This window comes from Tarenaya hassleriana, unplaced genomic scaffold (genome assembly GCF_000463585.1).
Source record: "Tarenaya hassleriana unplaced genomic scaffold, ASM46358v1 Cleome7, whole genome shotgun sequence".
NCBI classification, from domain to species: Eukaryota; Viridiplantae; Streptophyta; class Magnoliopsida; order Brassicales; family Cleomaceae; genus Tarenaya; species Tarenaya hassleriana.
In genome coordinates, this window is record NW_010969548.1 from 825,877 (window position 1) to 848,035 (window position 22,159).

The 22,159-nt window shown below is 35.7% G+C and overlaps 4 protein-coding genes and 2 non-coding genes across 7 annotated transcripts; 5 read left to right on the forward strand and 1 right to left on the reverse strand.

Annotated features, from left to right (window-relative positions):
* The first annotated feature begins 6 nt into the window (after positions 1–6).
* Positions 7–1,186, forward strand: LOC104800558 (uncharacterized protein At4g22758). Its single transcript, XM_010523395.1, has 2 exons — positions 7–634; positions 776–1,186. The coding sequence occupies exons 1-2, from the start codon at positions 223–225 to the stop codon at positions 955–957; spliced, it is 594 nt and encodes a 197-aa protein (XP_010521697.1). The 5' UTR covers positions 7–222; the 3' UTR covers positions 958–1,186.
* Positions 1,187–3,400: 2,214 nt separating this feature from the next.
* On the forward strand, positions 3,401–6,008 carry LOC104800559 (histone deacetylase HDT1). Of its 2 annotated transcripts, none has more exons than XM_010523396.2 (9): positions 3,401–3,528; positions 3,996–4,066; positions 4,154–4,368; positions 4,547–4,566; positions 4,648–4,698; positions 4,790–4,938; positions 5,216–5,260; positions 5,374–5,464; positions 5,673–6,008. In XM_010523396.2, the coding sequence occupies exons 1-9, from the start codon at positions 3,414–3,416 to the stop codon at positions 5,753–5,755; spliced, it is 840 nt and encodes a 279-aa protein (XP_010521698.1). In that variant the 5' UTR covers positions 3,401–3,413; the 3' UTR covers positions 5,756–6,008. The 2 variants fall into 2 exon arrangements, with proteins under 2 accessions (XP_010521698.1, XP_010521700.1); XM_010523398.2 differs by having other exon boundaries at positions 5,676–6,008.
* A 99-nt stretch (positions 6,009–6,107) lies between these two features.
* TRNAL-UAA lies at positions 6,108–6,190 on the forward strand. The gene has a single exon. It is a non-coding gene; the product is annotated as a tRNA-Leu (tRNA).
* Positions 6,191–6,292: 102 nt separating this feature from the next.
* On the reverse strand, positions 6,293–6,364 carry TRNAG-UCC. The gene has a single exon. It is a non-coding gene; the product is annotated as a tRNA-Gly (tRNA).
* Positions 6,365–7,258: 894 nt separating this feature from the next.
* LOC104800560 (GABA transporter 1) lies at positions 7,259–12,013 on the forward strand. The gene is made up of 7 exons (XM_010523399.2): positions 7,259–7,382; positions 7,545–7,775; positions 9,140–9,237; positions 9,964–10,150; positions 10,752–10,882; positions 11,130–11,366; positions 11,563–12,013. Exons 1-7 carry the CDS (start codon positions 7,289–7,291, stop codon positions 11,941–11,943), a joined length of 1,359 nt encoding a protein of 452 aa, XP_010521701.1. The 5' UTR covers positions 7,259–7,288; the 3' UTR covers positions 11,944–12,013.
* A 4,054-nt stretch (positions 12,014–16,067) lies between these two features.
* Positions 16,068–21,646, forward strand: LOC104800561 (protein argonaute 5). Its single transcript, XM_010523400.2, has 22 exons — positions 16,068–16,609; positions 17,078–17,292; positions 17,381–17,530; positions 17,630–17,763; positions 17,853–17,962; positions 18,177–18,280; positions 18,382–18,517; positions 18,605–18,721; positions 18,826–18,936; positions 19,018–19,089; positions 19,198–19,320; positions 19,416–19,560; positions 19,639–19,760; positions 19,844–19,981; positions 20,053–20,195; positions 20,302–20,364; positions 20,440–20,503; positions 20,580–20,715; positions 20,806–20,879; positions 20,966–21,060; positions 21,143–21,174; positions 21,284–21,646. The coding sequence occupies exons 1-22, from the start codon at positions 16,127–16,129 to the stop codon at positions 21,454–21,456; spliced, it is 2,940 nt and encodes a 979-aa protein (XP_010521702.1). The 5' UTR covers positions 16,068–16,126; the 3' UTR covers positions 21,457–21,646.
* The last annotated feature ends 513 nt before the right edge of the window (positions 21,647–22,159 follow it).

The window sequence follows — 22,159 nt, forward strand, 5'->3', positions numbered from 1 at the left end:
TTTCCCTCATCCCGAATTTACCGTTTGTGCCACTCTGGTTATGATCTTTTCCTGTCCCCGGAACTCCGAGAGCCGCCGCCGCTCCTCCTCCGCTCTCGGTTTCCCCCGCATCCGCTTCTTCCGATTCCGGAGACTGCGTTGAACCTTCAAGACGCTGAACGCTGATTTGTGATTTCGTTTCCTGATCTTTGACCGCAGATTCGTATTTTTCTGTGTGATATTATGCCGGTGAACTCGAAGAGCTGTGGCCGGAGAGGTGCCGCGGAGGCGGAGAGGAGCCGTCGTGGTAAGTTGCCGGAGAAATCGTTGTCCTTCCATGGTAAGTTCGCTATCCCTTCGCCATCTGCCACGGAGCTCCGGCGGCCGAAGACGATGCCAGAGTTGCTGTCCAAAGGAGAAAGCGTCGGAGCTGTGGCTCTGCCGCCGCCGGCTCTGCGTCTGACGAAGCTTCTGCTCAACGTGACGGTCCAGGGGAGTCCAGGCGCCGTTCAGATAATCATATCGCCAGACGCCACCGTCGGCGACCTGATCTCTACCGCCGTCCGTCAGTACGTCAAGGAAGGTCGCCGGCCGTTCTTGCAGGCGTCGGAGCCGTCGCGTTTCGACCTCCATTACTCGCAGTTCAGCCTCGAAAGTAATCCCTCCCCCCTAAACCGATTTTTGTTTCAGTTTTTTTTTTTGGAATTTCGCAGATGAATTTGAACCGTTCGTTCGTTCGATGAGATCTCTTGATTGGATCAGACTGTGCTGAAATTTTGGTATTTTTTTCCGGTAGGTATTGAGAGAGAGGAGAAGCTGATATCGTTGGGATCAAGGAACTTTTTCCTATGTTTTGGAAACCCTCCGGCGGCGGAGGACGGCGGAGGACGCGGTGGTGCGGCGGCGTCGTGTTCGAAGGAGGCGGAGAAGGTGACGACGAAGACTGGATTTCAGTGGCTCAAGTTCATGGGCTTCTAGGATTCAACAGTGGGGCCCATAAAATTTACTTTTTCTTTATTCAGAAAATGTTTTTTTTTTCAAAAGAAGAAAAAGATGATGAATTAGAAATGGAAAACAAAAATGGATCCCCCCCTTTAGCAGGTTTTACTATAGGAATTCGTCACGAGTTAGATAATTTTTGGTTGTTGAATGTTATTATGCTCTTATACATTCTGTGCATATCTATATAGAAATGAATAATTTCTTAGTTGTACATAATTTTACTCTATTTACCATTAACTTGTCTGTTTATAAAACAAAATGAATCACCAACGCTGTTGAAAATAAGTGAACTATCACAATGCCCCAAAGGCTAATATTTGAAATGATTGGACTAATGGGTTCAAATAATATAAATTCCAATTTAACTATGCTCTAATATGAATATGAGTACTTATATATATATGTATGTATGTATGGAAGGGCATTGTGAAACAATTAGCTAAATTTCGGATCACGAGGAAAAGGGAAACAAAGCCACGCCGGCAACTGCGACCGAAAAGGACAGACTATTGTGAAGAAAGAGGGCCAAACGTGTTTGATACATTAAAAGAACAATTTCGATTCCTGTAACGGATGCCCCCCAACCTTATCCCAAAAGCTCATCCTCCTCATACTAACCAACAATCAATAAATAAAAATAAAATAAAATAAAAATTGTAACGCCCCAATTTTCTTTCTTTCAATTCTATCCTAAAATTATTAAAATAATAAATAACATATTGTATCATTTTGTTTTCACGTTCATATCATGTGTACTTTTATGATGTTGGACTCGAATCTAAACATTTAAGAAGAAATGATACAATAATTCTTATTTGAATTCTATTAGTATTAGAGTTAGAATTCTCGAACTCGATTAGAGTCTAAGAATTATTTACAAATAAATCATTTTTAGTGTTAATATTCGGATAATGGTATATATGATATTAATATAATATAACATTTTTTTATGGTACATTCACAAGCAATGAATAAACTAGTGAAAGCAAATTAGTTTCGGGCTACGAATATTTAGGCATGTTTTTTTTTTTCCAATCATTCATTATTTTGCTAGCTTTTTGAAAAAGTTGAACCCTAACATCCTAAATTCGGATCTCCTATCCAACACCCATTTTAGACGAATTTATAAGTACCAACGATTTAAAATGACATGCTTGTATACAACATAGAGCTCTATACATATTTATCAACTATTATTTTTACTATAATATATACATATATATATAATAATAATAATAATAATAATAAAAACTGAAAATCGGAGTATTTAAAAGTCATAAAATCTTGATTGCAAATAGAATCTTCGGTTCGATGATTCCTCCAATAATCATGGGAATAAATCTTCATAATCATGGGAATAAATCGTAAGCATCTATTCCATATGGGTTTAGCATATCATATAATATTAGCGATTTTGTTTTGTTGAAATATTATTATTTCGATTTGTCATTCTCACATGATATTATTTAAGTACAATAATTGTGGTTAGGAATCTTGTGTGGCCTCAATGAGTATGACAATGGCATCTTTTATTTCTATTTTCAATTTGTTTTCGTCGTACAAATCAAACTTAACTTCCAACAAAATACTATATATATATATATATATGTATATTTGTTCACATGTTTTGCACTATTTGGATACATAAGCTAACAAAACACAATTAAAACCATTGATACCCCACTAAACAAATTGCAAGTTGAAACACATGATTCTATATAGTGGATGTGGTGGTAAGAGCTCCATCATTAAAACAGAGAGTGTTTGATTTATCAAAATTTCCAAATTAAATTTTTGGAACCGAATTGCAAAATACGTTCCTTTTGGGTAATATACACACACATATATATATATATAATACAAATTAAAAAATAAAAATCCGTGTTGCAGTAGTATTGTGCTTTCGGATGTTATACATTGTCCGGCGAAATAGGGACCATTTAGCATAGCATTTATATATATATCAAAAGTGGAAAAAAATACGCATTTAATTGAAGTTCTAATTAAAGGTTAAATAGATCAAATGGTGTATAAAATTATAGGGTGTATATTTGACTTTTTATATCAAAAGTAAATGGAATAGAACCAAATAATTCTATTTGAATAGATGTAATTTTTTAAAATAAAATTAGAATCAAATACAAAAAATTAATTTGAAACGGAATTATTTAAACCATTAGTATTTTTCTAAATAAAAACCGAATGTCGTAGTCATAAGTGTATTTTTGAAGGAAAAAAAAAAGAGACTTCCGGAGTATTTTGTCTAGATATCGCATTGGGCCCACAGAGTATGGAGATCAATAATGTGGGCCTATTTATAAGGCCCATTATGGGAGCCCAATAATAGTTTACCATCGAAATGGAGAAGAGAAGTTGCAAAACCAAACCCTACGGGAGAGAACGGAGAGAGGCGCCGAATCCGAACCTTATAAATGTTCCCTCCAAATCTCTCCCCCTTCTATTCAAAATCCCTGAACCCTAATTCTCACCCCCTAAACCTAGCACCCCCTGCTGCATCCTCTTCCTTGCCTGCTATGGAGTTTTGGGGTATGGTCTCTATGCTTTTTCTATATCGCTTCCTGTTTGACTCTGTATTTGGAGGATATCGTTGAATAATATTTCATGTTCATCTTTTTTTTTACTGCGTAGAGTTTTGGAATTACTTCTCGTTGCCGAACTCATAGTCTCATATAGTTTTATGATGATAGTTGTCTAGTGCTTGTTTATACTTTATTGTTTTGTTATGTTTCGGTGTTTGAATTGGTCTTTTTTTTGTTGCTTATAGGATTTGTTTGTTTGTTTGTCATATTGGTTGCTTAATTGTTCAATGAAAAATTAATATCCGCAACGCTGTGCCTTGACTATGTTTTTACATGAATCCTACTTGGAAATGGATTTGGCTGTCTCCTTTGTATGTGTGTTGAGAGGAACATGTCCTAGGTTTGTCTGTTTAATGTTAATTTCCTAATTATTGTTTGTTCTTCCTTGTTTAATTCCTTATGGATGAAATCTAGGTGTTGAAGTTAAGCCTGGGAAGCCCCTCAAGATTGAAGCTGAGGATGGGTATATGATCCATGTCTCTCAGGTTTTTATCCAACCTTTTTTATGGGTCTTTCTCCACATAGATATGGATTATTGCGATATGCCTTACATTGTATTATCTGTCTTCTAGGCTGCTATGGGTGAGTCCAAGAATGGGAAAAATGAGTGTGTTCCCCTCTATGTGAAGACCGGTGACCAAAAGTTTGTTATGGGAACATTGGCTTCAGAGAAGATTCCTCAGGTCAGCTTGGACCTGTTTTTTGAGCAAGATTTTGAGCTCTCTCACAACTGGAAGAATGGAAGTGTCTTCATTTTGGGGTACAAATCCCCTGAGATGAATGGAGGATATCCTTGATGCATTTCTTTCTTGAATATCGGTCGTTCTTTTATTGGACTTGCTAGTTTTTGTGCATTTTGTTGTAGCTAAAATACTATGATAGTAATTCTAATAGGCTCGCTTAAGTAAACTTATGATTACTCAAGTTCCTTTTGTCCTTCCTTGATTTTGTTTTTCGATTGACACGGATGAGGAACTCTATCCTGGTAAGTTCCAGTTTTTTCCTTTTTTAAGAATCGTTTCCCAAGCTGATTCTCTAATTGTTTGCACATGCCATGCCTTTGTAGATTTTGATGATTCTGAAGATGAGGAAGTTCCAGTGGATCTGGCCATGATTGGTAGGTGGTTCCTTTACTTCAGCTGGCTCAATCAAGTTGTACTTCGGTTATGATTTATGAATCTTGAATCTTAGAAGCGAATTGTTTCTAGGAAAACCAAACACCGACGCGTTGAAAGCAAAGAAAGAACAAATGGCCAAGGTTGAAGAAGCAAAGGAGGAGGATGAATCCGATTCAGAAGATGATGATGAGGATGACGACGACAAGGATGATGAATCGGACTCAGAAGATAGCGATGAGGTAAAGTGTTTTCAACCAGCCTGCGCGTTTTCAGCCGCGATTGTGTGTATTAAAAAAAGTGCCAACTTTTGTCTGTGTTCTTGGGGTTTGAATGAGGTGATTGAAACTAGATATCGAATTGATAAGCAAGTTTCAACGTTGTAGAAGCGGAAAACAGTTTTAGTTTCATTCGGAGTATGATTCCGTAAACCAACGAGAGTTTATCGGTGTTTATTTTTTTACTTGTGATATATTTGCAATGACATATGTAAATCTTAGTTGCCATCTTCTTGGGCAGATGAGCATGGATGGCTCAGATGAGGAGGAAGAGACTCCTAAAAAGGTACTCGCTCTTGAAGAAGCACTGCTTGGTTTTTTAAGCAAGTCTTGTTTTTTTCTTAATAATAGGGACTTGGTCTTTATCCTAATCCGCTAATGAAATCTTATTGATTAAAGGTTGAACCTTCAAGCAAGAAGAGACCTAACTGCCCTGCAGTAGCCACACCTGCCTCAAAGAAGTCCAAAACCGAAACTCCTCAGAAGACAGGTAATTTCTTCCACCCAGATATGAATGTGATGCAAGTTTTTAGGATTGGGTTTTTGAATTGGATGCATGACAGGTAAAATCCCTTTCGACCCAGATGATGTACGAGTTTTGTTGCTTTGAGTGTCAGTATGCGTATATATTCAAGATACTTGTGTACAGCCAACCAATGTAGTTTGACACTCTTTGCTATCAATCGAATTTGTGGCAGAAGGGAAGAAGGGCGGTAACACAGCAACTCCTAACCCCTCCAAGTCCGGGAAGAAGGGAGGACGCAACCCAAGCTCTCGGTGATGGCAAAATCATCCCTTTTGTTTAGAGAGAGTTCTTCATACCTTTCATCCGGGACGTTTACAAGTCCAAAACCCCATATGGGACAACACATATATAAACACTAGTATTGCTTCTCGTTATTCTTCCTGTGGTTTCCAAAGCCAATTTCGGGGGTTTTGTTTTAGGTAGATGTTGAGGCTTTTGGGGCTTAGTTAATGTGAGAAGACGACTTGAGTTTTGGTAGTACGAGTACTGATTTGGTTCTCAGTTTTTATTCCATTGTTCCTTGATTTTGCACCTTTCTTGGTTTTTTTGGTTAATGTTGTTTTATATTCTTAAATATTTTAATATAAATGAAAAACATTAACCTCAAGCTGGTTTGCCCGAGAGGTTAAGGGGGAAGACTTAAGATCTTCTGCACATAAGTGCGCGTGGGTTCGAACCCCACAGCCAGCATTTTAATTTCATATTGGTTTTTTTTAATTTTTTCAATGATTGTTTTTTTTTTAAACTTTTATCATAATGAAAAATAGAATACCGAAATAAAATTAAAAGGAATGCGTCTGCCGGGAGTCGAACCCGGGTCTATTGCTTGGAAGGCAATTATCCTAACCGTTGGACTACAAACGCAGATGTCTTCAGTAACAGGGTTTTTGCCAAAATAAAACCTCACACACGTGGAGACAAAAACACACCGACTTCCGTCAATTGAAATGCATAGTTTTTATATATACATTGACCATATGACCAAATTGATTGGACCAACACGTAGTAACTGTTGATAATGATTTCCAGTTTTCTCTATATGATTATATCATTTGAATATCCATGCGTTAGCTCTCTCCTTCGCAAAGCTTCAAATTTTGTTCTTTTTATTTATTCTTTTAATTAAAAGCAAGTCAAAGTTCTTTTGAGAAGAAAAAATAATGGAAAGTAGGGACGTCGTCTTATGTGGTCGTTTTCAAAACTTACGTATTAAATTTTGAAACCCATATCACAATAATCCTATAATAATAATAATTGGGCAATTGCCCCAAACCTCCCATTTCTATCATGGTCGCTGATGGGCACATATCAGTGACACGTGGCGGTGATTAGCTTTTTGATTTTGAATTTTTCTGCCACCTTTTGACTTTTTTTAATCGAGTCATTGGGCCGGCTACATCTAGGCTTATTTGGGCCGAGTTTTATTTTTTTTTTTTTTTTTTTTCCATAAATTCGATTTGAACTATATATATATATATAAAATATATAATGGAAGTCTTTTTTTGCTCGTCTTATTAAAGTTATATGAGGATTTATTTCCTTATTCCCGCCTAGTTATGTATAGAATTATCATCATATCTGCCAATCATAAAGATTTCTTTAAATGGGGAAAGGTCTAGCTGTCCCAATGCGACCACAAAAGAATCCACGTGAACTATAAATTAATTATTATGGCTGTGATTAATCATCTCATTTACCTTCTCATGAATATTGTTCGCATATTAAATATATAAATATCTAAACATGTTTTACTCCGAAAGAGAGAGAGAGAGAGAGAGAGAGAGAGAGATGAAGACAGAAGAGAAGGGAGGAAGAGACAAAGATGAAGTTCCCCAGCCAAAGGAGCTCGATGCTGGTGCTCTCTTCGTCCTCAAATCCAAAGGTATAATATATATACACACACACGCGCGCATATACGTGTACGTGTATATACACGCTCAGAAAGGAAAGAGAATGAAATTTGCCTGCAGGTTTCATTAATTTTCCAACATATTTATTAAAGAATAAGTTTATTTTTATGATGTAAAATATGGGGGAAAAAAAGGGTCATGGTGGCATTGCGGATACCACCTGACGACATCAATAGTGGCGCCGCCTCTACTGTCTCTGCCGTATGCGTTGAGCTTCATGGGTTGGTTCGCCGGAATCTCGTTCCTGGTCGTCGGAGCGGTCGTGACGTTCTACTCCTACAACCTCCTCTCTCTCGTCATCGAACACTACGCCTCCCTCGGCCGCCGCCACCTCCGCTTCCGCGACATGGCCCACGACATTCTTGGTACGTTAATTCCTTCTTTTTTCCAATAATTTAATTACCCTCCTGATATTATCTGCACTTCTAACTCTCTCTCTCTCTCTCTCTCTCTCTCTATATATATATATATATATATTCTAGTTTTATACATCAATTCTATGAAATGTAGAATAAGAAACTAACGTTTTCCTCTTTTTATTCTACGGGCAGTATACATATAATTTAGTAACCTTAAAAATCACGATTTCAAGTTGTATATATCATTAGTTTATTGTTTTTAACGATGGAAACAGAGTTGCGAGTATACTTAGGTTAGGATTTAATGTGTATATACTATTCGGTATAACAAATTCGTAATTTCAAAGGATTTATACAGTTTTAAAATATATATATATTATAATTATATAATTGTATAATGGCATAAGGAGCAAGTAGTGCAGAGCAATCAGCATCACACGCATGTCAATGTTTCCGTCTCTACTTTTTTTTTTCTTCCATTCGTGAGAAAAAAAAAATAGTGATCGTTTACTTAAAAGAATTGGATTAGTCAATGGGAGACTAAATATTTTGAATCACGAAAAAAAAAATGTAAAATATGATGCATACAATTTGGCTGTTTTGGCTAATCATAAAGACTTTTAGTGGAATTGCTATGATCTATTAACAATTTAACAGTATTTTTTATATAATCAATGTCTCGTTCATTGACTTTTATAAAATTTTATGTATTTGAAAGTATTTAATTTTCTTGGATTTATGTCCGTTTCTCTCTTTCCACATTTTTTTTAATTATTATATAATAATACATTCTATGCATAAATATATATTTTTCATTTCCAAATTCTATTTATAAAATATTTTTTTAATAAGGATAAATGTTAAAGAAATATGAAAGTATAAATTAGTACATACAAATAAAAAATATATAAAATAAGATAGGACTAAATTTTCGCATGTATACCAAAACTTATAAAAAATTCGAAAATTATCAAATATTGTAAATAATTAAATAAATAGAACCAATTAATTTTTTTAATTAACTGAAATTTTTTTAAGAATTTTTTAAATATATGTTGTTAATAAAATTATAAATATTGCACAAAAGTATAATTAATATATTTGGATAGAAAAAATAGATAAAAGAATTATATATCCAGTTTTTTTCTTAATTTTTATTTATAATATAAATTATAAAAATCAAATTAAATAAGAAATAAATTGTTTTATACTATTATGTGTTTGTTTTTATATGGTAGTTATAAATTTACATTATTTGTAGATAATAAATATATATAATGGGTTGGTGCACCTTCTTTGTTCTTATTTCCATCTCAAATTTAAAAAAAAAAAATTGAAAATTTTTTGGGGAATGTGATGAAAATGGGCAGGGGCGAAATGGGGAAGATATTACGTGGGCCCCATACAGTTCGCAGTCTGCTATGGGGCGGTCGTGGCTTGTACTCTTCTTGGTGGACAATGCCTCAAGGTTCACGTTCACCCCTCTCTCAATGTATACAATTAATTTAATTATGGAGAATATATATATATGTATATGCGCATATTATTCATCTAAACAGTATGGAGTAGAAAATTATTTTTTTTATACATGAATACGTTTTTGAATGACATTGGTTTTTATTTTAGATTTTTTACTTTAGTTTTTTAGTTTTTGGTTTTTAAGTCTTGAATGAACGTGGTTTTTGGAGTTTTTAAAATCTAAAAACCAAAAAATCTACCATTTAAGTTTTTATAAAAGTAATTTTCTTAAAAACTTGTAAAGCTATTTTATTGAAAAAATTAATGAAAAACCAAAAACTATTTTTTTAGAGTTTTTAAATATAAAAGAATTCAAAAACCAAAAACCAAAAACCAAAAACTCAAAATAAAAGTCATCCCCATACAAAGTCTTAGCTTTTAGTTTTTTGGCTTCTAAATTCTATAATTTTGTAAATCTAAAAAAAATTGGCTCTTGATTTTTAGTTGATTTTTTTTCATAAATTAGATTTTCGGGTTTTTTTTTTAAATAAATTAAAAAAAATGATTGTCGGTTTTTTTATTTTTTGAAATCCAAAAACTTTAAAAATCTTACCATTCAACATCTAAATTATGCATCATCACAATTCTATGAAGAAATTCAATAAAAGAAACCCAACTAGATTTTTTTTTTTGTAATTGAAAAATGCCAATCTCTCGTGTTGGTGTAAATATGAAGGCAATGTATTTGGTGTGGGACCCAGAAGGGGGAATGAAGCTGTATGAGTTTGTGGTGATATTTGGGGTGTTGATGCTGGTTTTGGCCCAAATCCCATCATTCCATTCCCTTAGACACATCAACTTGGTCTCCTTGGCCCTCTGCCTTGCCTACAGTGCTTGTGCCACTTCTGCTTCCATCTATATTGGTCGGTATTTATTCCCTTTTCTTCTCCTCTCTTTTTTTTTTTTTTTTAAAAAAAAAAATTGGGTCCTTTTCAATTTTGTTTTGAATTTCTTCTCATCAAATCCCCACTTGTGCTGAAGGATCATATTATAGACAAATTCATTGCGACCCACCAAATTTTCTCTCAATGATTTTGAGCCACAAGTGGCAAAGATAATAAATAATAAATTACATGTACACATTATCAATTGAATTAAGAAGATAGTATCTTTTAGATTACAAATCATTTATTTAAAACACAAACTATACTTCTGTGTTATTGAGGGTTATACAACAAATCTTCTGTCCTTTTATAAAGAGAAATATCGTGATATTATACAACGAGCAAATATTCGCAAAACTATCTTTTTGTATTATTGAGTGTTCTGAAAACCTTAATTTTTGTATTATTCATTAGATTTAACTATAGATATAATTGTATATCAAGTTAGTAGTAGACAAGGTTAATTAAAAAAAAGTAGTAGAGAATAAGTAATAAAGAATATTTTCAACCCAAAAAAAAGAAGAAATGAGGAATTTATGTTTTAAAATAGAAAAAAAAATATTAATTGTGGGGGTGACAGGAAATTCATCAAAGGGGCCAGAGAAGGATTATAGAGTAATTGGTGACGCTGAAAGCAAAGTGTTTGGCGTTTTTAACGCCACCGCTATTATTGCCACCACTTATGGCAATGGAATCATCCCCGAAATCCAGGTCTCTCCCCTTTCTTATTTTCTTTCTTTTTTTTAAAAAAAAAAATCACATTACCAAATATTAATACAATTCAAACCTAGTTTGGACCGTACCAAACCGTTACTACTTAATGAGAAGAATGCAATATAAATCGCAAACAGTTTATTTACATGGAAAACACCATTAGGCTCTTATAAAATATTCATGCAATCGGACCAAACCGAACCGAACCGAATATTGAAATGGGAATGGAATGGATCGTGAACAGGCGACATTGGCGGAACCGGTGAAGGGGAAGATGATGAAAGGGCTGAGCATGTGCTACACAGTGGTGACGGCCACATTCTTCAGCGTGGCGATTTCCGGTTACTGGGCGTTCGGTAACAAAGCCCAAGGCCTTGTTCTCTCCAATTTCTCCGACCGGAACGGGGTCCACTTCGTCCCCAAATGGTTCATCTTCCTCACCAATCTCCTCACCTTCCTCCAGCTCTCGGCCGTCGCCGTGGTCACCTCCTTTCTCCCTCTTCGAATATTATCAGATATATCATATCGTTTAGACCGTACATCGAATCTCGAGAATAGAAATTTAGAAAGTTTTTTCGTTATGACGAATTTGAATCGAATTCGGGTTAAGACTGTAAACGACAGTTTTTAGACCTCTGATACCATGTTGAAACGATCTAAGACGTTTCTTTGTTCAGGTTTACCTACAGCCGACGAACGAAGTATTGGAGAGTTTGTTTTCCGATCCGACGAGAAAGGAGTTCTCGGCTCGCAACGTGATCCCGAGGTTCATCTTTAGGTCGATGTCAGTCGTCGTGGCGACGACGGTAGCGGCAATGCTCCCGTTCTTCGGAGACGTAAACTCGTTGATCGGAGCGTTCGGGTTTATGCCGTTGGACTTCATTCTTCCCGTAGTGTTCTTTAACGTGACGTTCAAACCGTCGAGGAGGAGTTTGGTGTTCTGGATAAACACCGCGATTGCGGTTGCGTTTTCGTGTTTAGGAGTGATTGCGGCTGTAGCCGCGGTTAGACAGATCGCGATTGATGCCAACACGTACAAGTTGTTCGCCGATGTGTAAAAAATAAAAGAAATAATAAATAAGAAAACTTGCGAAAACAAGACATATCTTTTTTTTTTCAAACAAAAAAAAGAAACGTTTATGTTTTTTTTTATAAGAATAAACGTTTATGTTAACATTTTGGAGTGGTGAAAAAGTTTTTTTTTGGGTTAGAAAACAATTTGTAATTTAATAAATATATGAAACAATAAATTTATTTTCATCATTATCCGTATGATTCTATATAATTATTTTGGGTGTGAGAATATTTTAGCGTGTTGGTCCGTGTGTCTTGAGTAGATTGTGGATATTCGGTTCGGTTATTTATAAACCGAATTAAATAATACTTCCTCCTTTCAAAATATTTGTTGTTTTAGATTGTTTCACATTTTTTTAGAAAATAGAACAAAAATCACATATACCCCTATTCGATGATAAAAACAATACAATAATTAATAATGTATTAGAATTTGATAGAGATAAAATTGAAAAATATTATAAAAAAATATCTTGAAAATGTAAAACTACAAATATTTTGAAACATAGAAATAATATAAAACTATAAATATTTTGAAACGGATGGAGTATATAATTGTAATCGAAAATCGAAATACAAAATTAAATAAATACGGTATTTATAAAATCGAAAAAGAGACCGAGAATATAACACAGAAGAAATATAGCGAATAAACAAACTATTATATTTTAGAATTTAGATGGAGACTTGGAAAAAGAGTGAAGACCCAAACTTACATTTGCATGGCCTCTTGAAATTGTTCTCCAATGAATTTTTCTGTACATCTCAAAACCCTAGTCATCCTTTTCTTCGAAAACAATTTATATCGACGAATATTCATTATTCTATACATACATATATATATATATTCAATATATCGTTACTATCAAAACTATAGAAACCATTCATTATGCGACCATTATTACATATCCTTAAATGGGTATGTTGAAACATAAACTGCAAACTTGTTTATTGGCATGTAAATAAGGTCGACCGGAGCTGGAGCCTGGAGCATGCATTTATGGGACAATCAAATTTCCGATAGTTATATTCCATAAAAAAAAAAACTTATTCGGTAAGAAAAAAAAAAGTCAAAAGAACTTTTTTTTAAAGAAAAAAAGTGCTCGAAAACAAAAGCAAGAGGCCCAATGATTCAAGGAAGGCATCATCGATTACGATTTCTTTTAAATGGTGTTAAGGAAAAGTAAAGTATAATAAAATGATCTTATCAGATTTTTTTTTTAATTACGATAATTCACCAGACTTTCGGTCTAACTACATCCAATCTGAGCAGGTAAATCGCCTTACCGCAATTAATTGCATCTCACCTATCTTTTCATGGGTTCGAACCGGCCATCACCTGCGTCTAACGATCTCAAAGAGATTTGGCCACTAGAAACGCCTACCACCCGTCCACAATGGGCGGATCGATCTTATCAAGATTTATATTACAACAACCTAATTATTAGGGATATTTTCCTACATTACAAAGTTTGAATTCCAGATTTTATATGCAGTTAATATTTAATCATTAGATTACAATAATAAAAATAATCATTTTTTTGATAGAATTTTAAAAGAAATTTTGGTTTGTTAGTTACATTGGCTTATAACTATTACTTGGGTTTTCTATATATTCTTACAAACTACATTTGAGTTTCGGAAGGATTGAAAGCCATAAGATAACTTCCCACCAACTAAAGCACGTTACGAATAAAAATAGAACGAAGACCAAAAGAATATCCGTACAAACGTATTGTACTTTTTTCTTTAAACAAAGAAAAACAGCTTACCGTCAAGTTTGGTTAACTAGTGATAAAAAGACTATGTTTTTATTCTGCGTTTAAATTTAAACGTGGGAGTGACATTCATTTAGAATTTTTCGATCTTTTTTAAGATATAATTGGATCAAAAATCCGTTGAACGTCCGAATTATTTAAAAAAATTAGCTAACCTATTAACGAAGAACACCCCGGCGGTAAAAAAGACAACATTATTATTTACAAGTGGATAAATTATTCGATTATAAATCTAATGTGATTATAAACTGTTTTGTTAATAAAAGTATATTATCTTTAAATTCGAATTTAAATGGGAAAATTTGGTTTCAACACCAACTACGCCAGTTATATATTAATTTTCCCAGAATTTATATGGATTTACTAAAATACCTTTAAATCTGATTAGTATTTTGTTTGCATTATGTGAATGTCAGATTTATCAAGCAATTAATGTGGGGTTTATGAATGTTGTCACATCGTCATAACTATTGGTAAAGAGCCTTTACATCAAAACATGATTAACTCTAATGGTCCTAAACGGAATTATAAATATTTTTAAAACTGCAATTTATTTCATTAAAGATGTAAAAAGATTAAATAACCGGCGTCAATGCGCCAAAAAACAATAATCCTTTGGTGTATTGATATTTTTTTTTTAAAAATTTTTAAAACTATAATTTTGGCTCGAAAATACATCAGAACCTAATATTCACGTATTAATTAGAAGAGTACGTTTTAAAATCGGTCGATTGGGCTTGTGCGTATTGATTCAAGAGAAATTAAGTAAGATAATGAAATTTTTAAAAAATAAATATAATTAATGAGACAAAACGGATAGAATGATCACAATTGGACAAAAATTTGGCTGCGTTTTGATTTAAAAAATATCTAATTCCGTATTTTTAACCACGAATTACATTTGATGTAATCTTTTCAAGACGACACGTATAAATCATGTTTTTGGTGAAGATGACACGTATTAATTCAATCTTAAAAAACCTATTCTATGATTAAATTCAGATAATCTATTTTAAAAAAATCCTGTCTTTTATTTTCAAATATCATATTTTCACATAGCCTCTCACTAAAGTGAGATATTTTTTATTGGTTTTTGACTTTTTCATGGTATTATTGAAGAACATGAAAAAAAATATGGGAATTGGACTGGCAGTAACAGCAGTTTGATTAAGAGGTTGTCTAGACAGAAACGGTAATAAAGCAGTTAATGATCGTGGATAAAAATAAATAAATAAATACCACTAATTAAAATATTTATCTTGTTTTATTTTTCATTTTTTTAAATATTATTTTCTCTCGAGTCAATCCGTTTCACGTGAAAAATAACCAAATCAAGGGAAACGAATGGTTCTGTTCGAATTCCAAATTTACTCATCATTACGAGTTTGTAAATAAATTTCTGTCACTTAATCCCAAAAAATATATATATATATTCCTTAAATATATATATATATATATATTCCTTAATTAATGAAATTTTAGGTGGCGACAAAATGGAGAATGGGCCGTTGATTTAGCCACGAGAACGGCGTCTGCAGACGGTCTTGAGTACATGCAGTCTCTAGAGTAGGATTTCTGACGGGGCGTTCTTCATTACAAGACACGTGTCACGATACCAAAATTTCAAGCGCATTTTAGAAATAAATAAAATATATATCCTGTCACGTCCGGATACAAACCGTTTCAGTTTTCTACCATTTTCTCCTAGTCATTTACCATAATACCCTCTTTTTACTCGTTCGGATTATGCAGCGCTAATTAGTATCCCAATAAATTCTGATTTAGATAAAGTTTGAATTTTGCATCAGTAAAATAAATCATAAAAAAAGAATGAAAAATTAAAGAGAAAATAATGAATATAAAAACATAGATGAATGCAAAGCCAAACAGAAAATAAGGTTTAGATTGGATCGTATAAATATTATTATTCAGATTCTTATTAGATATTAATAAATTTTGTATTTTAGATTTTATAAATAATTTGGAAATAACTATAATAGATAAATTTCGTTTTACTATTTATAGCACTATGGTAAAGAATATAATATTTTATATGCGTGTATTATATAGAAAGTAATTTTTTTTAATAATAATAAAAAAATGGGTGTGTCATAATAAATAAAATTTTACCATAAATGACAGATTTAAATAAATTTGAAAAAAGAATAATTGATGTCTCAATTAACTAATTAAAGGAATTCAAAAGCCACTAATAATAAGGGTAAATTCGTCAAAACAAAATAATGGCATACTAGTAAAATGCGTATTAGAGTCCACCATCCTTATAAGCCGGCACTCACACGGACACGAACACGGACGTGATTCTGCTCTCTTCTCTCTGAGTTTATCTGAATCCTTTTCATTTTCATTTTCCTTGTCATCGGAGATAATGTCCCAACGTGGCGGTGGGCGGCGTTCTGGTCAGTCTTCTTCCGGCGGGGATCCTGCATGGCCGGGGCTTCGCGGCTCTGGCGGCCGTGGAGTCGCCTCTGCTTCCCGCGGTGGGAGGGGCCGTGAAAGCGTCACCAGTGTCTCGACGCCTTCTCCGAATCCGACTCCGACTCTGACTCCGACTCAGACGGCGGCGAGTGCTTCACAGGCGACGAGTCATTCACCGGCGGCGAGTTCTTCATCGGCTTCGACGGGTGCATCGACGCTTCCTCCGCCTGCATCGACTTCGACTCTGAGTCGTGAGTTATCGGAGAAGGCTCACATCGAGCCGAAGCCAGGGACGTCGGAGCTGCCGCCGGCGTCTTCGAAAGCGGTGGTACTGGCGGCACGACCTGGGTTCGGAACGGTGGGTAGAAAGGTCACCGTCCGCGCGAACCATTTTCTGGTGGAGATGGCCGATAGAGATCTCTGCCACTACGATGTAAGCCTGGAAATCCCCTCTTTGTTTTCTTTAGACATACGTATGAATCATCTTACCCTGCTTTTGCTAAACAACGTTTCAGTTTATGTATTTTGTTGTTCTTGTTCTTGTTCTGTATTTTACACATTCTCCTGTATCCAAGTATATTTGTCTCGGAAAGCAAACACATATTTATGAAATAATCATTTGTTGTTTCCACAACATTTTTTAATGCGCAAACATATCTATTTTCCTATACAAATGTTAATATTTTATAAGAATGCCACCTTGACCTTTGTCTCTTTTTGTTTGTTGTAATGCTTTTGTTCCTTGTGTTAGCATTTTGACGTTGACTCGATTTTGTTTGCACTTTTTATTTTTCTAAAGTGAAGTTTTTGAGTCGAATGTTTTTCACATGGAAGTTGGTTTTGTTTGCCATTGTTGTTCTTACGGAAAATTTATGTTTGCCTTGTTGGATCCATGCAATAGGTGGCAATTTCACCTGAGGTCATATCGAAGAAAGTTAACCGAGATGTGGTGGCTGAACTTTGCCACATCTATGGAGAATCGCTGCTGGGTGGCAAATTACTCGCTTATGATGGCATGAAGAGTGTCTACACCGCAGGGGCTCTTCCCTTTGAGTCGAAGGAATTCGTGGTTAAGCTGCAGAACAATGAAAAGGGTGCTAAATCATCATCTTCAAGGTAATGTGATTGTATATGGCTTTTTGTTGGGTGTCATCATATTCGCAGACATTCATTGTATGTATGTAATGTGATCCTTCTTTTTCAGGAAGGAGCGACAGTTCAAGGTTGTTATGAAAATGGCATCAAGACCGGATCTGTATCATTTGCAGCAGTTTTTACGTGGGAAACAGAGGGATGCTCCGCATGAAACTGTTCAAGTTCTCGATGTTGTACTTCGAACAACTCCAGCGAGACAGTAAGAAGCTTCAATATTGCTTCTTCTAATATTTGAGATGCTTGAATTTATGTTTTGTGAAATTTTCTCAGTTAAGTGATATCGTGATTTGTTTTGCAGCTATGTCACTGTGGGCAGGTCCTTTTTCCATCCTTCCTTGGGACAAAAAGGTGCTCTCGCCGACGGTGTTGAATATTGGAGAGGATACTATCAAAGCCTCCGATTGACACAGATGGGTCTGTCCCTTAATATTGGTAAGACATATCTTTTTGTACCATCATATCGCCTTCTGTTGTGTGCTTTTTCTGATACAGCTGGATTTCTTCCTTTCGAGATTATACAGATGTTTCCGCAAGGCCGTTCTATGAGCCAGTCCTTGTCACTGACTTTGTGAGCAAGCACTTGAACATAAGGGACTTCAGCAGACCGCTTTCTGACATGAACCGTGTTAAGGTAGTGCAGTTGTATACCGTTGAAGTTGTTGGAATTATTAACTGAAATTATATCACTGAGTGACAAAATTGATGTATATGATATTTGAATAGATAGTTGTGTTTATCATTTTTTTGAAGCTTAGTATTGCTTGTTCTTGGTTTTCCCATTCAATTGTATATTATTTGAAGCCCTTTGCCTTGATCTTACCATACAACCATCTTTGGGTTTCCAGGTCAAAAAAATCTTGAGGTCTATAAAGGTGGAATTGGGACACTGTGGTTACTCTATAACCAAGAAGATTACCAGTGTTTCCAATTGCCCTATAAGCCAACTAAGGTGAAGTTAACTTTCTTCTCTTTGGATCATATTGACCAGATGTGGAGTTGGCACATATTAGTTGCAATGTAGCTGATACAGCTTTTTCTTTGCCGTTTCAGCTTTACTCTTGAAAGTGGCAAGAATGTGACTGTGGTTCAGTATTTCCTTGAGAAATACAATTACAGAGTTAAATACCCTGCTTTACCTGCACTTCAATCTGGAAGCGACTCGAAGCCTGCATATTTTCCGATGGAAGTAGGTTCTTTGGGGATGTGATGTAATATTTACTGTCATTGTTCCCGGTCGTTTTGTCTGAGATATCTGCATATTCTCGTTTTTCAGCTTTGTAGAATCGCTGAAGGTCAACGATACACTAAAAGGCTCAATGAGCGGCAGGTAACTGCCATGTTGGGCGCTACTTGCCAACGTCCAGTTGATAGAGAGAGAGATGTAAAAAAGGTTAGAATTTGTCTTGCATAACTGTTGTAGATAGTTTTGCGCTTTCTACTTAATACCGTTCATGTTCGCTTTGACGAGGATGGATCCTTTTGTATTCTTGTTAGATGGTCACCGAGAATAGCCACATCAAAAACAAGCTTGTGAGTAAGGAGTTTGGACTTCAAGTGAAAGAACAGCTAGCTGTCGTCGAGGCTCGTGTTTTGCCCCCACCTATGGTAATCGTTTTTATTGTGTGTGAATATGATGGATTGCTTAATAAGTTGGGTTCCTAAACTTGTCTCCATTTCTATTCTCAGCTCAAGTATCATGACACTGGGAAAGAGAAGACGGTGGATCCTAGACTTGGTCAGTGGAACATGATTGACAAGGTAAGAATACTGCCTTTTGTTACTGCAAAGCATTTCTCTCTTAGCTTGTTTTTGCAATCATATTTGTGGCTCTTTGAATTGTCGTATTCAATCTGGTTTTGTCTCTAGAAAATGGTCTTGGGTGCGAGAGTGGCTTCATGGACTTGTGTGAACTTCTCTACACGGGTCGATCAAGGTTTGCTTCATGAGTTCTGCCACCAACTGATTGGCATGTGTGTCAGCAAAGGAATGGTATGGTCTTGATACACACTTCCAAATTCTGATAGTCATTGCAGATGCTTTACTTACCGTGATGTCTATGACTTTTCTTTTGCTCGTTTGGTTAGCAATTTAATCCCGAACCAGCTGTCGCCTTTTCGGCTGGTCGTCCTCAACAAATCGAAGCCGCACTTGTAGAGATACACAAGAAGACAACTGCAAAACCCCTCCAGCTGTTGATAGTAATCTTACCCGACGTATCTGGATCGTATGGTGGGTTAATAGTCATTGTTGTTTCTCATATAAAACTTACTAGGGCACTATTAATTTCTCTGAGACCTCTCTTCACAGGGAAGATCAAAAGGATATGTGAGACTGAACTGGGGATCGTCTCACAATGCTGCAAACCGAATCAAGTTTATAAACTCAGCAAGCAATACATGGAAAATGTGGCATTGAAGATCAATGTTAAGGTCTGAATGTTTTCATTCTCGTGTTCTACACGTTAGCTTTTAGCTTTTGGAAACTATAACTCTGAGCCAAATTGGGATTTCAGGCCGGTGGGCGCAATACAGTTCTGCAAGATGCCATTCGGAGAAATATCCCTTACGTTACTGATCGACCCACCATAATCCTTGGTGCGGATGTGACTCACCCGTCGCCTGGAGAAGACTCGAGCCCTTCTATCGCAGCTGTAGGTGCCTCTGCTCATTTAAATTGGTCTTCTTGTACTGTTATACAAACAGATAAGCTTTCTTTGTGTAGGTTGTAGGCTCGATGGACTGGCCCGAGGTCACTAAATACAGAGGATTGGTCTCTGCTCAGGCACATAGGGAGGAGATCATCCAGGATCTGTACAGACTTGTTAATGATCCTCAGCGTGGGTGGGTCCATTCTGGTATGATAAGGTAGTAATAACGTCACTGTCTTTGTTCTTGGTCGTGAATGCAGAGATAACACGAATCATGACAATGTCCGAGCAGCCTTACATTCTGGATTTCTTTGTGACTGCAGGGAACTTTTCATCGCGTTTAGGAAGTCGACAGGGCAGAAGCCTGACCGGATCATATTCTTCCGGTATGTGTTCTTGTTGGTCTTTGGTAGATGCCAATACGTGTATTACATTTTTCTCACAATATTTCTGTGTATTAGTGATGGAGTTAGTGAAGGACAGTTTAACCAAGTTCTGCTACATGAGATGGATGCCATTCGTCAGGTGATTTTGCTTTCGGATCCTTAGGTGTTTTATTGATTCGAAAGATATGCTTTAGTCAGTTGCGGCATTTTTGTAGGCTTGTAACTCGCTGCAAGAAGGGTATCTGCCTCGTGTTACGTTTATCGTCGTTCAGAAACGTCACAACACTCGTCTCTTCCCCGCTGAACATGGGAATCGTAGCCAGACTGACAAGAGCGGCAACATCTTACCAGGTCTTCATCATTGTTCCTTTTAGAATTAGGTCTTCTTATATCAAAGAGAGACGCTCTTGTATCCTAACTCATAATATATGCTGTTCGTAGGTACTGTGGTGGACACAAAGATCTGTCACCCGACAGAGTTTGATTTCTACTTAAACAGCCATGCAGGAATCAAGGTGAGAAAGGGACAGTGTTTTTCTTTTGTTCCTTCTTTCTAGTTGTGTCTGAAACGGGGTTTTGACGGGGAAATATTTCTTCGAAGGGAACGAGTCGACCCGCACATTACCACGTCCTTCACGACGAGAACAGGTTTACGGCCGACGCGTTGCAGATGCTAACCAACAACCTCTGCTACACGTAAGCGGTCTCCCTTGTCTGAAACTTAATCTTCATGTTTTTTCCTTAACTCATCTGACGAATCATAAAACATCTTATTTAGGTACGCAAGGTGCACAAGGTCTGTCTCAATCGGTAAGTAGTCAATGCTAATGACACTCTTCTCTTATCCACACTCCTTCCTTTTTGCTTTCGAGTGAGACAAATAATGTGTCGCGGGTTTTCTTTTTGTTGAAACCTGCAGTGCCTCCGGCCTACTATGCCCACCTGGCCGCCTTCAGGGCTCGGTATTATATCGAGGGGGAGATGTCGGATGGAGCTTCTACGAGTGGTCGGAGCAGGAGCACTGCCACGGCCGAGGTCAGGCCGCTGCCGGCCATCAAGGAGAACGTGAAAGATGTCATGTTTTACTGTTGATTTGCGTTTTTTGGTGGATGGGGGGATATTCTCTTCTGGCGGATTGGATGCATTTGTGAATGCAAATACAATATCTAATTATGTTTTGGGTCTGGTGTGTAAATGACTTGTGTTTTTGGCGGTTGAATATTTTCTCTTAACTGAAAAAAAAACGCCGAAATATATTTTGTCAAATTTGTTTTTGATATTATGGTTAAGGGATCATTATCAAAAATATTCTTATTTGCTATTTCTATTTCATTCTATTTCAACACATGTCTCTTTTTCTAGTCGTGATCATGTTTCTAGTCGTGATCATGTGATCCAAAATATAGTGTATATACTGATCTTATTACTCAATGTTATTACTCAGTGTTAAATTTATGATATATTAATCAAATAATTAGTAAATTTATGATGTATTAATCAAATAATTAGTAAGATATACAATATATGAACATAATGAATTAGTGAGATCACCATAAATTTAATGCTATAATCAATAAAATTAAAATGTGATCACATTATATCATGGGTGACATGGTCAATTGGAGAAAGATATGTGTTGAAGTAAGAATAACAAAGTAGTGAGATCACTATAAATTTAATGTTATAATCAATAAAATTAAAATGTGACTACATTATATCATGGGTGACATGGTCAACTGGAGAAAGATATGTGTTGAAGTAAGAATAGCAAAGTAAATGTATTTGTGTTGAAGTA

Bases quoted from the DNA above. Each gene is read 5' to 3' on its own strand.
- LOC104800558 (XM_010523395.1), top strand. From the start codon at position 223: ATGCCGGTGAACTCGAAGAGCTGTGGCCGGAGAGGTGCCGCGGAGGCG. The intron at 635-775 runs GTAATCCCTCCC...TTTTTCCGGTAG, and splicing joins CTCGCAGTTCAGCCTCGAAA to GTATTGAGAGAGAGGAGAAG.
- LOC104800559 (XM_010523396.2), top strand. From the start codon at position 3,414: ATGTTCCCTCCAAATCTCTCCCCCTTCTATTCAAAATCCCTGAACCCT. The intron at 4,567-4,647 runs GTAAGTTCCAGT...ATGCCTTTGTAG, and splicing joins GGATGAGGAACTCTATCCTG to ATTTTGATGATTCTGAAGAT. The intron at 5,261-5,373 runs GTACTCGCTCTT...TATTGATTAAAG, and splicing joins AGGAAGAGACTCCTAAAAAG to GTTGAACCTTCAAGCAAGAA.
- LOC104800560 (XM_010523399.2), top strand. From the start codon at position 7,289: ATGAAGACAGAAGAGAAGGGAGGAAGAGACAAAGATGAAGTTCCCCAG. The intron at 7,383-7,544 runs GTATAATATATA...GGGGAAAAAAAG, and splicing joins CTTCGTCCTCAAATCCAAAG to GGTCATGGTGGCATTGCGGA. The intron at 10,151-10,751 runs GTCGGTATTTAT...TGGGGGTGACAG, and splicing joins TTCTGCTTCCATCTATATTG to GAAATTCATCAAAGGGGCCA.
- LOC104800561 (XM_010523400.2), top strand. From the start codon at position 16,127: ATGTCCCAACGTGGCGGTGGGCGGCGTTCTGGTCAGTCTTCTTCCGGC. The intron at 20,365-20,439 runs GTATGTGTTCTT...TCTGTGTATTAG, and splicing joins GACCGGATCATATTCTTCCG to TGATGGAGTTAGTGAAGGAC. The intron at 21,175-21,283 runs GTAAGTAGTCAA...TGAAACCTGCAG, and splicing joins CACAAGGTCTGTCTCAATCG to TGCCTCCGGCCTACTATGCC.